Below are 18,232 nucleotides of genomic sequence, written 5' to 3'. Positions count from 1 at the left end.
CTCACTGCAACCTCTGCCTCCCTGGTTCAAGCAATTCTCCTGCCTCAGCCTCCCAAGTAGTTGGGACTACAGGTGTGTGCCACCACAGCCAGCTAATTTTTGTATTTTTAGTAGAGATGGGTTTCACCATGTTGGCCAGGCTGGTCTCAAACTCCTGACCTCAGGCAATCTACCTGCCTCCGCCTCCCAAAGTGCTGGGATTACAGGCATGAGCCACAGCGCCCGGCCAGAGAAGAATTTTAAATAGGCTTCCAGCCAATGAGATTACGAGACAAAATCTTTAGGAGGTAAAGAACATTAGTCATTTTTACACATTCGTATAACTATACTCCCAAGGGAAAAAGAAAAAGGCACCAGCAGCGTTGGGGCAAAGCATCTATGGCAATATTTTTAGAGATTGTTCATGTTTTACTTATAATTAGCCCAAAGTGGCAACCTATTAAAAACAAAATTATCTGTTCTGAGAACATAAGACCAATGAGAATCTGAATCGCTGTTCCTTCAGTCAGCAAATTTCAGCAACCTACAAACATCAAATTTATAATAAACCTCAACATTTACAAAGATGTTAATCTATAATTAAAGTACAGGTTTCTTAGGTTGCTAATTCAACTATAGAAATAAACAAGAACTTACAGTGCTTTTCCATAATAATGCATTCATAAATTTTAAAAAACTATTTTGATTATATTAGCCCTATTTCAACTCTTAAAATCTGAAATATCCTCTACTTGATGAAACAATATTCTCTAGAAAACAAGGAAAGGAAAACAAAGAACTAAAACCCTAGACGTTTAAAAAGAAATATTTATCCTAACGCAGTTTAAAAAGCAGCATGGAATCAAGTATCTCCCTTATATTTTGGTAAAGTAATTATTTAAAAGTTAGATCACCTTTTGTTTTTTTGTTTTTTTTTTTTTTGCCTCTTTTCACTTATTCTTTCTGTCAACATAGCCTCCTGAATTATTGCCATTTAAATATTCCTTTCTTCACATAAAGAAACAGGACCTGAAAATAATTAGACTGTTTGAATTCTCAGTGTCTCCTTGTATTAGCTTTATTAGCCACTCTTAACAAGTGGTCTCAAGTTTCACTACATGGAATTCATGCAAGCTCAGAGGGATGAAATGCATTCCAGACAGAAAACCATATACTGAACAGACTTTGTGGAAACACTTACTTAACCACAATTACTTCTATGCTATTCCCAAACCTTGTTGTAAATTAATTTTTCAACAATGGATACAAAATGGAATTTCTATCTAATAATCCCATATTTTTATATTACTTATAAAGCACTATAACCCACAAAATTAAATTTATTTGTAGACTTACAGTAAGATTTCCAAACAGGAGGTCTATATTCATCTGTATCTGAAAGAAAAAACATCAAATTAACATTACCGAATACTTACATTTTAAATGAGACATTTTAATAATTAACTCATTTAATATATATTTGAGATCTATTTGTTCGAGGTATTGTGCTAGGCATGAAGGGGCATTCAAGGGTTTTTTTTAGCCTTGGTCCTTACTTAGTTGGAGAAATTTTACAAAGATGTTTAAAGAAAGTTATTGTATTTATTCAACTGCTTATTACATAAAACATCAAGGTTAACTTTTACTGCTGGTACTCATTTCTTACTATCACTGAAGTAATAAGTCAACAAAGGCTTTGTTTCTTTGGGCTTAATGATTATTTCACTGAAAGATCCCTAAAATTATTGAACTTTTCTTTTTCAGTCAAATTTACCAGATTAATAATTTTAATTACCCCAAAAGTTAAGTATTTCTATTATTTTCCCCCATTATATTTAGGGGATTCCAATGTACATGGTTTTACTAACATGAAGAGAGAACAGCAAGATTCAGATCTCAGTCCTCACACATCCTGGACAATCAAAACCAGGAAATGAGAAACACTTCAATGGAAGAGAGTGTATCTAGGGAACCACAACGAACATGAGGTGAACATCTGCTCTTCAAGTCCATTTCCCCTCACGTTGCCTGAGTGCAGATGTAGGAGACAGTATAAATAGGAAGTGGAAAGAGATGAAAATACAAACACATGAGGGACGTGAAGTAATCAGAGAGAGGAGAAGGAGCCAGTGTGTTCTGGCTTCTCATCAGTAAAGTATAGCTGGGGGCTAATTTTGCCAGCCAAAAGCTCTGCCTGAAAGACTATATAGCCAAGACTGCAGAAACATTTTTTAGTATAAAGATATGGACAGCCACATGACCTGGCTCTGCTGGAAACCAACATGAACCCATTAAGCAATCTGATCCTAAAATCTTCATCTTCAAGGAAGCAAAAAAGTCCCTGGAAAGTTTATTGAGAAAACTAAACAAGTAGCTAAGGTAAAATGGTCATAGACGTAAGACATTCAGCCTCCAATTTGCAACCTTCAAACTGCAATATCACACTTGGTTTATAATGTGTTATCAAAAATCACACAAATACTTTGAGAAAAAGGGTTATAGAAAGACTACTAATAGTGGGCATAATAACATAACATGGAAATTTTAAATCATGTGGAAATTGCTTGGGACCCCATAGGAGTGTTCAAATATGTCTGCTTCAAGAGAAAGAAATAATGAGCATCCAAATTGGTAAGGAGGAAGTCAACCTGTTGCTGTTTGCTGATGATATGATCGCACACCTAGAAAACCCTAAATACTCATCCAAAAAGCTCCTAGAACTGGCAAATGAATTCAGCAAAGTTTCCAAAGTTAACGTACACGAATCAGTAGCTCTGCTATACACCAACTGTGACCAAGCTGAGAATCAGGTCAAGAACTCGATCTCTTACACAAAAGCTGCAAAAAACAACCAAACAAACAAAACAAAAACAAAAACAAAACTTAGGAATACACATAACCAAGAAGGTGAAAGACCTCTGCAAGGAAAACTGCAAAACACTACTGAAAGAAATCATAGATGACACAAACAAATGGAAATACATCCCATGCTCATGGATGGGTAGCATCAATATTGTGAAAATGACCATACTACCAAAAGTTATCTACAAATTCAATGCAACTCCCATCAAAATATCACCATCATTCTTCACAGAACTAGGAAACACAGTCCTAAAAATCATATGGAACCAAAAGAGAGCCTGCACAGCCATAGCAAGACTATGCAAAAAGAACAAATGTGGAGGCATTACATTACCCAGCTTCAAACTATACTATAAGGCCACAGCCAGCATAGTACTGGTATCAAAACAGGAATACAGACCACTGAAACAGAATAGAGAATCCAGAAATAAAGCCAAATCCTTACAGCCCACTGATCTTCAACAAAGCAAACAAAAACATTAAGTAGGGAAAGGATACCCTATTCAAAAATGGTGCTGGGATAATTGGCAAGCCACACATAGAAGAATGAAACCGGATCCTCATTTCTCACCCTATACAAAAACCAACTCAAGATGGATCAAATACTTAAATCTAAGACCTGAAACCATAAAAATTCTAGAAGATAACATTGGAAAACCCCTTCTAGATATTGGCTTAGGCAAAGACTTCATGACCAAGAACCCAAAAGCAAACAGAACAAAAGCAAAGATAAAGAGATGGAATTTAATTGAATGAAAAAGTTTCTTCATAGCAAAAGAAATAATCAGCAGAGCAAACAGACAACCCACAGAATAGGAGAAATCTTCACAATCTATACATCCAGCAAAGGACTAATATCCAGAATCTACAAGGAACTCAAATCAGCAAGAACAAAACAAGCAATCCTATCAAAAAGTGGGCTAAGGACACGAATAAACAATTTTTAAAAGATGATATGCAAACAACGTGAAAAAATGCTCAACATCACTAATTACCAGGGAAATGCAAATCAAAACCACAATATGGTATCACCTCATTCCTACAAGAATGGCCATAATCAAAAAATCAAAAAATAATAGATGGTGTGGATGTGGTGAAAGGGAACACTTTTACACTGTTGGTGGGAATGTAAGCTAGTACAACCACTATGGAAAACCATGTGGAGATTCCTTAAAGAACTAAAAGTAGATCTACCATTTGATCCAGTAATTCCACTCCCGGGTATCTACCCAGAAGAAAATAAGTCATTATATGAAAAAGACACTTGCACACGCATGTTTATAGCAGCACAATTCGCAATTGCAAAGATACGGAACCAGCCCAAATGCCCATCAATCAACAAGTGGATAAAGAAAATGTGGTATATACATCTATCTACATATAGAGAGAGACAGACATATATATACACACCATGGAATACTACTCAGCCATAAAAAAGAATGAAATAATGGCATTTGCAGCAACCTGGATGGAATTGGAGACCATTATTCTAAGTGAAGTAACTCAGGAATGGAAAACCAAACATCGTTATGTTCTCACTTATAGGAGGGAGTTAAGCTATGAGGATGTAAAGGCATAAGAATGATACAATGGACTTTGGGGAGTGAGAGGAAACGATGGGCGGGGAGAGGAATAAAAAAGACTACACATTGGTTATGGTGTACACTGCTCAGGTGATAGGTGCACCAAATTCTCAGAAATCACCACTAAAGAACTTATTCATGTAACCAAACACCACCCAAAAACCTATTGAAATAAATAAATTGAAAAACAAACAAAAAATAAAATAAAGAAAATGTGGTATGTACACACCATGGAATACTAAACAGCTATAAAAAAAGAATGAAATTATGTCCTTTGCAAAAATATGGAGGCAGCTGGAGGCCATTATCCTAAACAAACTAACACAGGAACAGAAAACCAAATACCATATCTTCTCACTTATAAGTGGAGCTAAGTATTGAGCACATAAGGATATAAATACGACACAATGTCTATTATGGACTACCAGAAGGTGAGGAGAGGGGTGAGTTAAACTACCTATTAAGCACTATGCTCACTGCCGGGGTGACAGGACCTGTACTCCAAACCTCAGCATCATGCAATATTCTCATGTAACAAATCTGCACATGAACCCCCATATATAAATAAAAGCTGAAAAATTTTTTTAAAAATTGCGGAAAACTTAAAGACAAACAGGAAATCTTGAAAGAAGAAGAAAAATAACAACTTTTCCATTGAAGAATAATGGTAAGAATTACAAGCAGACTTCTCATTAGAAACCATAAAAGCATTAAGAGAGAGGAGTAAAATATCCAAAATGTTGAAGAAAGAAAAAAATAACAACTCTAAATTTTATATCCACTAGAATTATCCTTCAAATGACAAGGAAAGATAAAGACTTTCTCAAACAACAAATGAGAGAACTCATCACAACAAACCTGACAAAAAATAAATGTTAGAAGAAATTCTTCAAAAAGATGGGGGAAAGGATGTAAGTCAGAAACTCAAATCTACATAAAGAAAGAAAAAGCATCAGAGAAGGAATAAATGATAAAATGAAAAAACAAAACATACACACAAATATATATGCTTGAAGAATGAATAATAGGCTAGGTACGGTGGCTCACACCTGTAATCCCAGAACTTTGTGAGGCCAAGGCAGGCTGGTCACCTGAGGTAAGGAGCTCGAGACCAGTCTGGCCAATATGATGAAACCCCATCTCTACTAAAAATACAAACATTACAAACATTAGGTGGTGGGTACCTGTACCCCAGCTACTCAGGAGGCTGAGGCAGGGAGAACTGCTTGAAACCAGTGGGCAGAGGCTGCAGTGAACCGAGATCACACCACTGCTCTCCAGCCTGGGTGACAGAGCAAGACTCCATCTCAAAAAAAAAAAAAAAAAAAAGAGTAACAGATTACATGAATAAATGAATAAAATGAATAATGAAAGAAATAATGCAGCAAATACAGTCATTTCTCATTATTCACAGTAATTATATACTATGAAGTTACCTCAAACACTGAATTTAGCAGCATATACTGAACCACTGCTCCTAGGGGCAACACAGGGTTAGGTTCCTGTGTGCCTCTGGTCACAACATTTTTATCAACCATTAAATACATAAACTTGTGTTGTATGTATATCTCTTTAAAGATACCTCATTTAGTATATACCGTTGACTCATTAACACTGAACTCACATCAACAGTACTGTAACCATGCCTGTATGAAGCTTATCTAACATATGCATATTCTCCAAAAGATATATCACAGCCTTCTAACTCTTAGGAACACTGTCTAGACAGCACTTCAGCACGAGGCTTGGGGACCATTTTAAATGGCAAAATCACTAACAACAACAACAACAACAGAAACCCCACAAAAATGCAAAAAGGTGTGCCCCTGAAAAGACCATGAAAAGAGGACTTGTTTACAGCATGAGAGCTGAAACAAGGCGGAGCACTGCCTTTCTTGGCCACAGCCGGGAACAGGCAGGTCATATGACTCAAATTTTTTACTGCTCTGTGATTATTTGCAAGTGACCACAAAAATACCACAATGATTTATTTTAGGGTTACAAATAAATGTTAGAAAGGGGGCAAACTTGCAACTACGGAATCCATGAATAATAAATAAATAATAAGCAATTATTTAGGAAAACAGCTTGCTCAGGTGAACTTGCCCAGTGATGATAAAAAGTTAGAATGAAACACAACCTTAATGCAATGATAGATACATACATCTTTCCTGTGCTAGAGGGTGTGTGCGTGTGTGTGTGTGTGTGTGTGTGTGTGTGTGTGTGTGTTGGGGGTTAATTATATTGAAGTTTGTCTTAATAAGTAAACCATAATTAATTCAATTGTAGTTTTAATACCAGAAAAAATTTGTCGGTAAGTATTCAAGTCATGTTATTATTTCCTTGATATTTTGCTGTTATTATTCAATCCTAAGGAGTATGACGTGTAGTGAGTTTCCAGTTTATAACAGGACACCCATACTCTATGTGTGTCTCCACTTCCTTGTGGGGCTCCAAACCATAAGAGGTAGTGACCAGGCACCTCCTGATCCACTATGGGGGACCAGGAAGGGAGGAGACACTCAACCAGACTGGGACCCTATGTAGTAAATAATTTAATCTTGTCTCAGATGAGGTCTAGACTTTGCCTTCAACTCCTGGAGATAATTTTTGTTTGCCTGGGGCTAGCCAGAGAGTAACTTGGGGCTTTGGGTCACGGTATCAGTTAAGGAACCACATGGACAATCAACCATGCTTATGCAATAAAGCCCCAGTGAAAGTTCTGAACACCAAGGCCGGGAGAGCTTCTCTGGTAGGAAATATCCCACATGGATCATCACACATAAATTGCAAGAAGGAGCCAGGGACATAACTGTAATCCCAGCTACTCTGGAGGCTGAGGTAGGAGGACTGCTTGAGCCCAGGAGTTCAAGACCAGCCTGGGCACCAAGGAAGGAACGAAAGGGAAGGAAGGGAGGAAGGAAGGAAGGAAGGACAGGAGGAGAGAAGGAAGGGAGGGAGGGAGGACATGTGTCCTGACTCCAAAGAGAGAGGGCAATGGAAGCTCTGCGTTTTGCATTTCTCCTGGACCCTGTCCTATGCGCATCTTCCCCTGGCTGATTTTAATATGTATCCTTTCCCGGCAATAACCATGACTGTAAGTAATGTTTAGTGAGTTCCGTTGAGTCCTTCTAGTGAATTTTAGTCTGTAAAAGGTGGTTGGGGAACTCCCCCCACCCAATTTGCAGTTGGTGTCAAAAGTGAGGGAAGTCTTGGAGACTTTGTAGTTGGCCCTAACGCCTCACAGACCTTGTGCAAAGCTGCACCTATGAGCGGTGAAGGCCTCCCGGAGATCATTCTGACTTTGGAGAAGGTGAGAGAGAAAGGCTAATTCTCACAGTCCTTACTCTGAGAACTGTGTACTTAGTGCTAGGTGGGGCTTTCTTAGGGAACATCAACCTTTACTTGCTCTGTGACTTTAGAAAATTTACTACCTCTCTGCATCTTAATCTATTTATTTATAAAATGGAATAACAATATCATCTAAAATGGGAATAGTAACAACATAGGTTTGTTGTTGAGAATTAAATTAGGTATCATCTATAAAGCACCTTGTACTTAGGAGACCCTTCAGTAAATGAGTACACTCTCCTGCCTTCACCAAAAGTGATTCTGAAAACACAATATTACCATATTAGTCTCAAGCCACTGTTAATGATTTCAGCCCTTCTTACTATTTTGGTCTTCCATGTACACCTGCTCTGTTATAAAAGACAGTATTCAAGATGCTACAAATCACAATCATGGCCGAACAAATTTAGTATTTGTTAAAAAAAAAAAAAAGAAGTATTAGCGGAAAAGTTTGAGTTTCTTTTAATATTAAAACAATTCTAATTAATGACATTTAAGAGCACTGTTTAGTTTAGGTTTTAAATATATTTTCCTATTTTTTGCTGGTGGAAGTGTAAACTGGCATAGTCTCTTTGGAGAGCAATTAGCTATATATACCATAAGCTTAACTGTGTAACAGGTATCTGTTATGGCAGAGATTAGATGAAAGGTTCTTTGAAGGAGAACACTTAAAAATTATTTCAGCCTTTCTTATGTTTATGTGTAGAGACCTTAGATCACTGGTGTGGATCCTTTTGCTGAGAGAAAAGTGGCTTGAATGTTCCTTTAGTTGACCAGTGGGTAGGTGCCACTGTCCTTAGGACTCAGAGGAGGAGGGGACACTGGGAGGGGAAAGTTGAATGGCTTAGGAAAAAGTGCCTCAATCTCTTGATATGCAGAATTAGTTGCTAAAAGCAGGAAGACCAGTTTTCCAGGACCCTAAATCTTCCTGGAAAGGAAGAACCATTATCCCAATCTTTGATTCCTGAGATTCAAAATTAAAGAGTTCTGTCACAGAAGACACTCCTAGCTCAAGCCAAGTCCCACTGGCAAGAAGAGGCAGAGACATTCCTGAAATAAAATGGCCTTGAAGAAGGAATAACTGAAACTGGTGATCTAAGGTCACACAAAAAGCTTCTGTGTTTATCAGGGAGGACAGATTCTGGCACAGCCAAAGGTAGATGCTGGAAGTGTCTCTGACCTCAGCCTCCCTGGTACACTAAATCCTTCAGTAAAAGAAAATGAACTTTTAAAAAACTGCAATCTTGACCTTCAACTGGGGTGACGGCTGTGACCTGGGCCATGGTCTGACTAGAAACGGGATCCTAGTGGCAGTTCAAGCAACTATTATTCAACAGTGTGGGGCTGGTCTTAAATGCTGACAGAAAATGATGATGGCAAGGAAGAGCAATAGTGTAGTCAGTTCTCCTTCTGGCATTTGGAGGCAGATGAGACAACTCTTAGACTGGGAAAGCCTCCTGGGGCTCAAACTTGGAGGTGGAGACTGTCTAAAAAAGAAGATACTAAATTTCCTGCTGATTAACAGAAAAAAATAAGAGAGTACATTTGGCCCCTGAATTTATGTAACACGTCATGCCAGTTCCTTCTGCATACCTTTTGACCCAGCAGTTCTATTTTTAGAAATTCATTGTAAACAATTAATTAAGGATGTTAGAAAAATATTAATACAGAAGAATATCACCACAATATTACTTTTAAAGACTAAAATACTGTACCCAACCTAAACGTCCAACAACTGAAAACCGGCTTAATCAATTATGATTAAGTATGATTAAGTATTCCAGTCTGAAGATACCTGGACTACATGAAAAGGACTTTACCTTTTAATCTATTAGAAAGTCTGTTCTCTGTTATCTTAAATATTTTAAAACTTATAAACCAGTGGCTGTCAATCTTTTGGGTCTCAGAAATCTGGATTCTAAAGAGTTTTTAATATTTATTGATATTAGCCACATTGGAAATTAAAATACGGCTGGGGCCGGGCGAGGTGGCTCATGCCTGTAATCCCAGCACTTTGGGAGGCCAAGGTGGATCACAAGGTCAGGGGTTCGAAACCAACCTGGCCAATAAGGTGAAACCCCGTCTCTACTAAAAATAGAAAAATCAGCCTGGTGTGGTGGTGTGCGCCTGTAGTCCCAGCTACTCGGGAGGCTGAGGTAGGAGAATCACTTGAACCCAGGAGGCAAAGGTTGCAGTGAGCTGAGATTGTGCCACTGCACTCCGGCCCAAGTGACAGAGCGTGACTTCGTCTCAAAAAAAATAAAAATAAAAACAAAAACACAGCTGGGCACAGTGGCTCATGCCTGTAATGTCAGCACTTTGGGAGGCTGAGGCAGGAGGATCACTTGAGTACAGGAGTTCGAGACCAACCTGGGCAACAAGTGAGACCCTGTCTCTACAAAAAAGACAAAAAGAAAAAAAAAATTAGGTGGCGCGTGACTGTAGTCCCAGCTACATGGGAAACTGGGGTGGAAGGATCACTTGAACCCAGGCACTGGAGGCTGCAGTGAGCTGTGTTTGTGCCACTGCACACTAGTCTGGGTGACAGTGATGGAGGGAAGGAAGGAAGAGAGGAAGGGAAGGGAGGGAGTTAAGGGAGGGAGGGAAGAAGTGAGGGAGGGAGGGAAGGGAGGGAGGGAAGGAAGGGAGGAAGGAAGGGAGGCAGGCAGGCAGAAACTTGAATCGTATTTTTTGTTAATTCATTTAAAAATAATAAGCCTATTACATCTTAACATTTTTATGAAAAATAACTATTTTTCAGAACAAAAAATGGTTTTACATTCTGCAAATCTCTTTAATATCTAGCTTAATATAGGTCAGCTGGATTCTCATATCTACATCTGTTGTTATACCACATGCCACGTAGCTTCTAGAAGATTCAATTAGATACTTGCAACAGAATGAGAGTGATGAAAATAATGTCTCAGTATTATTACAAAAATAGTCTTGACTTTGTAAAAACTCCCTCAGGAGTCCCTGGACCATGCTTTGAGAATGAATATTTTAAACCATAATTTCCTTGGCATATCTAAGGTATGGGACAAAGTGGAGGTAGTAAACATTTCATCTAAGGCCAGGCACGGTGGTTCACCAATCCCAGCACTTTGGGAGGCCGAGGCGAATGGATCACAAGGTCAGGAGTTCGAGACCAGACTGACCAACATGGTGAAACCCCGTCTCTACTAAAAATACGAAAATTAGCCGGGCATAGTAGCGCGCGCCTATAATCCCAGCTACTCAGGAGGCTGAGACAGGAGAATCGCTTGAACCTGGAAGGCAGAGGTTGCAGTGAGCCAAGATCACGCCACTGCATCCAGCCTGGGCAAAAGACAGAGACTCCGTCTCAAAAACAAACAAAGAAAAATATTTCATCTAATAGAAGAAATACAAAAATTCGGAAAAGAAAAGAGAGAAATCATGTGTTCTTTTGGCAGAGAGCAGCAGCTTGTTCAAAGTTATCCAGGGCTAATACTCCAAAAATGTTTGTGACTGCCTTCAGCTGAAGGTCTCAAGTGCTCACAACACCTCTTTTTGATTCTGTTACAAAATCCGCCCAGACCCATCATACGAATGTGTCAAACTCCAGTAGAATATGACTGAGAATGAGAAGCAGATAACCTATGACTCAGGAACAGCTGCTTAAAATATCTTTATCATGGTATGGCTGGGCACGGTGGCTCATGCCTGTAATCCCAGCACTTTGGGAGGCCCAGGGGGGCACATCACCTGAAGTAAGGAGTTCAAGACCAGCCTAGCCAATAGGGTGAAACCCTGTCTCTACTAAAAATACAAAAATTAGCCAGGCATGGTGGGATGAGCCTGTAATCCCAGCTACTCAGGAGGCTGAGGCAGGAGAATTGCTTGAACCAGGGAGGCAGAGGTTGCAGTAAGCCAAGACTGTGCCACTGCACTCCAGCCTGGGCAACAGAGTGAGACTCTGTCTCAAAAAATAATAATTATTATTATATACTTATATCCTTATCATGATATATATGACTATTTAAATTAAGTATATACCCATAAAATCTATTAAAAGGTTTTCTCCATTGCTATGAAGTGTCAGTAATACTTTTCATACCTAATATAAAAGATAATTTTATAAAAATATCAGTTACGCTGGCATACAGAAATGTTAAAACAATCAGAAAGTGTCACTCATTCAGTAATTACACATGAAACACCTTCTATGGGTGAGGGTGTCAGTTACGAGGTGGGTCCAGATACAGCTTGTGCCTTCAATGGCAGTAACAAAAATATGATGGATATTATTTACAAACAAGGTAATAAAGTAAGAGCAATAGAAGTTTTACAAACCATTGTCTTGTCTAAATGCCTGGCAAGAAAAGGTCTACAGTATTTGCTGAATTGATGAATGAATGGAAGGAAAGAAGGAATCACTTTTGCCCAGAGTGTCAAGAAACACATACCAGAAAAGGTATTATCTAACAAGGTCCTTAAAAGATAGATGGTTTTTAAAATAAAGGGGCTGAGAAAAGGCAGAAGGACACCAAACAGAGGAGAATGCATGAGTAAGAGGGCAGAAACAAGAAAGTTCAGTATATGTTTGAGGAACTGCAAACAATGCAGAGTGGCTGAAATAAAGATATACTGAAGAAAGTTTGTGACTTAGGCCCTGGAGGGAACCTGGGCTGAGTTGTCAGGGGGCATCCATAAATAACGCACTGCGAGGTTTTTTCTGCTTTGTATGTTCTTCCAATTAAATACTCAGTTATTTGAGGACAGAAGAATGCTATAGTCAGGTCCAGCTCACTTCTCAAGAGCTGGAGAAAGCAAGCCAGGCAGCAGGAAAGCCAAAGGCAAAAGACAACAAGCACAACTCATGGAGCAGACTCACAAGAGCACAAAGTAATGAACTGAAAATCGCAGGTGGCAGCAAGGCCTGGGAAAGGGGAGAGACAGCTTCATGTCTAAGCTAGGTTCTGTGTGAGACATTCTCCTCGAGACTTGATGTCAAAACATAAACAAATTCATGAAAAGGAAAGAAAAAGATGAGATCAAAGTAAGTCTAAGTTAATTCATATGTACAGTACAACCTCGTCAGTTTTTTCATTTTTTTATAAATGAAAGAAAAGATAGTCCTGTGCATATGTATGTGCATGTGTACATAGGGGGAAGAGAGAGGATGAAAGAACTAGAAAGACACACACTAGAAGGGTAACAGTAGTCATCTCTAGATCAGCCTTTCCCGTCGTCTGAAGCAAGCCTGGATAATGTTTCAAGTGACTGTTTTCCTAGTTCTCCCAAGTATGGGAGATAACAAACTCTTTGTGGAAGCACGGGAGAGAGGTCACCTTACTACATGTAATGGATGCCCTGTGGTCTTGGGGTGTCATTCTCTCCCAGAACCAGGAGGAGAAAGACCTCTCTAGTATACAACGAATATATTACATTTGTGCTGAGAGAACTATTAAAAACAAAAAAGTGCAAGTAAACTATCTATAAGATGAAGAAAACATGGAAACTGAACCAGACAGAGAAAAGTCCTCTTTAACAAACTCCACAGGAGGCTCTAACTGTTTTAGGTGGGTCCTTGAACTGCATGTACTACCAGAGAAATCTCAGTCTGAGAGGCTTAGAAATCAACTATAGCTTTGTGGCAAACTTAGGCATAATAAAGCACCATATTCTTCTAAAGTCTTTGAATTCCCCCTCAGAATCCCTGTGGAGGTCTTCATTTTACCTGTTCTGCCGGTTCTAATTGAATTCACTGAATGTCAAGCATTCGTTATAGGAAATGAAAAACAGTTTCTTAATTAAATTTTCTTTCATTTTTGGTTAACTGCTAGAATTGTAAGTCAAGAAAACTTTACACAAATATATTTTTACATATTCTATCATGTTTATGAAAAGTGATTCCAATTTTTCTTGCTTTTTTAAGCTCAAACTTAAATTTTAAGCAAGATTTAGTGTTAAACTCATTGTTGCCATAATTGTTTGTGCTGCTTTTTCTCTAAATATTAGTATTGTCAGGACATTCATTTTTCTTTAAATAACAAAACTTTCAGGATATTTATCTGTGCCTTTAGGCAATGATTTAAAAAATCCCTAGTTAAATCCATCTTTGATATAATTTATAACATTATGGTTATTTAGGAGATACTCAGAAGTATTCTTTTACTGACTGATAGGATTAAATTTACTTATAAATACCTTATTGTGCTGATTTTTTTGATTAATTTATAACATTTTATGACTGAATACATCTTCATGTTCTCTCCAATTAGATCCTATTTACATCCACTACATCTATAGAAGTTGTTAAAAATGACCTCTGAAAACAAAAATTATTTCTTTCTTTTTATTATATATTCTTTTTGTATCATTATATAATCTGTACCTTATGCATTCTTTGGTTTAGAATAATATTCCTCTGGTGAAGTTTAAACCTGCTTAATGTTTTACTTTTAAAGTTAAACAGTTCATTCTGGAACAGACTAGAATGTTAAATTTAAGCTGTTTATTGTTTTAGGGTCAAGCCAAAGGCTGTTACAACTTTTAAACAATATAAAGAATTCTCAAAAAGGCCTGTATTGCATTTTAAATGAGGTTTAGACAAATGACCTATAAACATTCAAAAATTGTGATTTAGGTTTTAAAGCATATTAGTTTCAGATTGCCTTTGGTTTGAAAATTAACAATTTTGAATTGTATAACCAGAATGACATTTATTGGCAAGAAAAAAGACCATTTCTTTCCTTCAAATGACGAGTCGCCTTTCAACCAACTGGTGAGATTTCCTGTACTGCTTTAATCCAAAAATGTAAGGCAATAATAATTAATCCCCACCTGCTGCTGTTCTGTTTCTGTTCAATATTTAGACACACCAAAATAATGACAAGCTAAAATTGTTATTTTACTATAAAGTGATTTTTAAAAGAACAAGGGCATAAACAGTAAATACCAAACAAGTACTATAGTTAATATGTGAAAGAGTCACAAAGAAAACATCCAAGCTCTTTAATAAAAGAAGTTTCTTGGAAAACAAAAATTCACAGTGAAAATGAAAAGGCTCCTAATAACATACACGATTCTAAATTAATGAGAAACAAAAATGAGCCTTGCTAGGTTTCTAGGTGTCTCACATCCTGACTAAACTTCTTTCCTAGAAGATGCTTCAAAATGTGGAAAGAAGGCATTACAACTAAGATAATTAAAATTCACCCTGCAAAGTCATGGCCAAATCAGGTCAGTTAAATTCACCCTTAGAAGCAACAAAGTCATTTAAAACTGTTCCAAGTTGAAAACTGATGTGTCATGATTCAACTCTGATGGAAATAAACTATTTTTAAAACCAAAGACAATTATTTTTAATTCTTCAGAGAATAGTGACCCAGAACTGTTAATACTAAGAGGAAAAAAAAAAACTTCTGTGCAACTACAGTGCTCACATGTAACTTCATCAAAGATCCCCCAGAAACAAATATTTTGCAAGTGCAGTGCTCAATTCTTCACCATGGACCCACAGCCTGGGCAAACAAAGCCTCCTAAATGAAATGTGAAGCAAACTTGGAAACGTCTCCTATTTAGAGCTTGGTCTTCAATAACCTAAGCAGTTTCCTCTAACCAGCTTGGCAGACCTAGCAAACAGATTACACAAAGTCCTTCTGCTTACTCAAATCTTTCACTATACTCTTGAAAACGAAAAGCTATACACAGGAAATGGGTCGCTTAACTCAATCCAAAGGTAAAGAGTGTCACTCTCCAACCTACTAATTAGTCTTCTGGACAAGTCAAATCTGAGGTGAGAAGAAGGGAACTTCTGATAATGCTTCTCCTAACATGTCGGCATAATTACAGAAAGTCCTCAGACAGGCCTGTTTACGTACAGGTTTTCCAAAAGGGAACTCCAAGATGACGTTTAATTCCTGTCAATCCTCTCAATGACATCTCAACATTCCCAACTGGCTCCCATTTGGATTTTGCTGGGTACATTTCAAAAATTTACCCTTAATAATATAATACATTTCCTGAAACCCTCTGCCCCAGAAAATAGAATATGCAAAACTCAACAACGACAATAAAGTAGATCCTTCTACTTCTCTGCATCTCACATCTAAAATTAAAATGCGGCTGGGTGCGGGGACTCACACCTGTAATCCCAGCACTTTGGGAAGGTGAGGCGGGGGATCACTCGAGCTCAGGAGTTCAAGACCAGCCTGGGCAATGTGGCAAAACCCTGTCTCTACAAAAAATACAAAAATTAATCAGGTGTAGTGGCATGCATCTGTAGTCCCAGCTACTGGGGTAGGGAGCAGGAGTGGCATGCAGGGAGGATTGCTTGAGCTAGGAGGGTCGAGACTACAGTGAGCCGAGATGACATCATTGCACTCTAGCCTGGGCAACAGAGTAAGATCCTGTCTCAAAAATTAAATTAAATTAAATTAAAATGCAATATGTTTATGAAGTCTTTATAATTCATCCTTAAAAGAATATACTATATGTTATATATGTTTTACTACAATAAAATAATATATGTTTGATGAACATTTTTTCCAATGTTCATGTTCCAATGTTCATGTTTCAATGTTTCAATTTTTTCCAATTCAACAACTTAGACTTTTAACCATTGATAACACTTGAAGTTCCAGATACTAAAAAATGTAACCGTATGAACATTCTTTGCAGAATTTTTACTTTTTATAAGTACAAGTTCTGGAAAATAATAAACTATACTTTTAGTGGAGATTTTCCTTGTCAGTTATCTTTCCAACTATAATTCAGTGGTCTCAGATAACCCTCACCTCCTTCAGCAGACCCAGTATGCAACCTCCTCAACCTTTTCTTAAAAAAAAATTGCAAACGATGTTTTTCTCCTTGCTATTATTCATTCTTTGGCACAAATTATTCCTAACTCATGCTTTCCCTATACTCCAACATAGTTTTGTAGCACTGACCTACTTGGATTCTTGCCCTAGGAACAGGAATCGATCATCATATTCCCTAGCCTGGGAGTATTTCAAGTAGTGTGTTTATTAGAATGTGCATTATTCTGCAATGCGGATTCATAGGATTTTCCAATGATGAGAGTCAATATGTCATTTTGCCAGCAGGCATTAAAACAGCAACTCTTCAAAGTCTTCCTTACATCCATGTTTTCAAGCTTTATCAAAAGGACAGCTGCTCAGAAAGTAAGATAAACTAACACTTAAATGAAACTACTGGGAAAAGAGAGATAAGGCCTATTACTAATACTCACATCACAGGTAAATGAGATGGGAAAAGATCACAACATTTCTCATCTTATTTTGATCATTTCCAAATGCATTTCTTTTAAACTGGATACCTCTGGGAAAACCACTCAGTCACTAAGGAAAAAAAAGTGGATTCTGAGGAACCCAGAGAGGTTTGCCTTAGATTATAAACTATAGAGCCAAATGTGGAATAAGGCAGCTCACAGCTGTAAGGAAGAAAGCAAAGTCAGACATGGAAGTAATACTGTGGCAACCACAAATGAGCAGAGTTGGATAATTCTAAAGCACGTTAACTATCCTAAAGTATAGTAAAATGCTTGGCATCTTTTAATTAACTACGCTTTTATGGCATACACAACAGAATACGTTGCCAAGGGGCAAAAACTCTTTATAAATGAGAACCTGTGTTTCAAATTGATAGGTACTTGTTTTTCTTCCTGAGAGCAGAACCAGAACATGAAAGGCTGTAATGTTTCTTGCTGACACTTGCATACAACAAGGCCTAAAATGAACGTGTAATGGACTGGTTGTCTTAAAGAAGTTCCAGCAGCGTAGGGATATGAGCAACTAACAAGTATAATACCAACAAAGGTCCGTATTTTCTCAATTATAAAATCCAAATGCCTTAAAAAGTGAAAGTATTTTTATAACGCATTTGGCAGCAAAGCCTGGTCTGACCTGAACGTCAAAGTATTTTAATAACTCTTTATAACTCATTTGGTGCCAAAAACCTCACCTGATCAATGTGAGAATATTTAGCCTTTATTTATCCCATTGAGCGTGACTATTCATTTATTTCATTGCAGAAATACTAATGTGTGATTACAGAGTAATGCCTCAGACACTGTTGTGAGTGTTATAAAATATACTATATATATGTGAAATGTACTACCTTTCTGAAGTCTGAAAAATCCTGCATTCCAGCACAAATCTGGTCCCAAGGGTTTTGGATAAGGGATTACAGGCCTGCTACTGTTATTAATATTTATAGCTGATCATGTTAAAACATAAGTCAGAACATGCCACGCTTCTGCTGCATTCTCTTCAATGACTTCCTGTGTCACTCAGAATAAAAGCCAAACTCTTTACAACTGCCTACAAAGACTGCTATTTAAAGAGGACCACAACAGTGCCATCGTCTTGTAACCTGGAAATGTAGAAGTGCAGAATCCAACTCCCAACTACAAATCAGAATCTGCATTTTCACAAGACCAAGTGATGTGTGTGCACACCAATTTTTCAGAA

The 18,232-nt window shown here is 37.7% G+C and overlaps 1 protein-coding gene across 3 annotated transcripts in view; it reads right to left on the bottom strand.

The window, feature by feature from the left end:
• Window positions 1-18,232, bottom strand: part of CHN1 (chimerin 1) — a 222,758-nt gene that overhangs the window by 162,427 nt on the left and 42,099 nt on the right. For all 3 annotated transcript variants that reach the window (XM_033231065.1, XM_033231067.1, XM_033231066.1), the window contains one exon: window positions 1,336-1,374. In XM_033231065.1, coding sequence (XP_033086956.1) covers window positions 1,336-1,374 — 39 coding nt within the window. The remainder of the gene's footprint in view (window positions 1-1,335; window positions 1,375-18,232) is intronic.

This window comes from Trachypithecus francoisi, unplaced genomic scaffold (genome assembly GCF_009764315.1).
Source record: "Trachypithecus francoisi isolate TF-2019V2 unplaced genomic scaffold, Tfra_2.0 Lachesis_group13, whole genome shotgun sequence".
NCBI classification, from domain to species: Eukaryota; Metazoa; Chordata; class Mammalia; order Primates; family Cercopithecidae; genus Trachypithecus; species Trachypithecus francoisi.
Note: the sequence above shows the minus strand (reverse complement) of the source record. Positions and strands in the feature narration are given on the sequence as shown.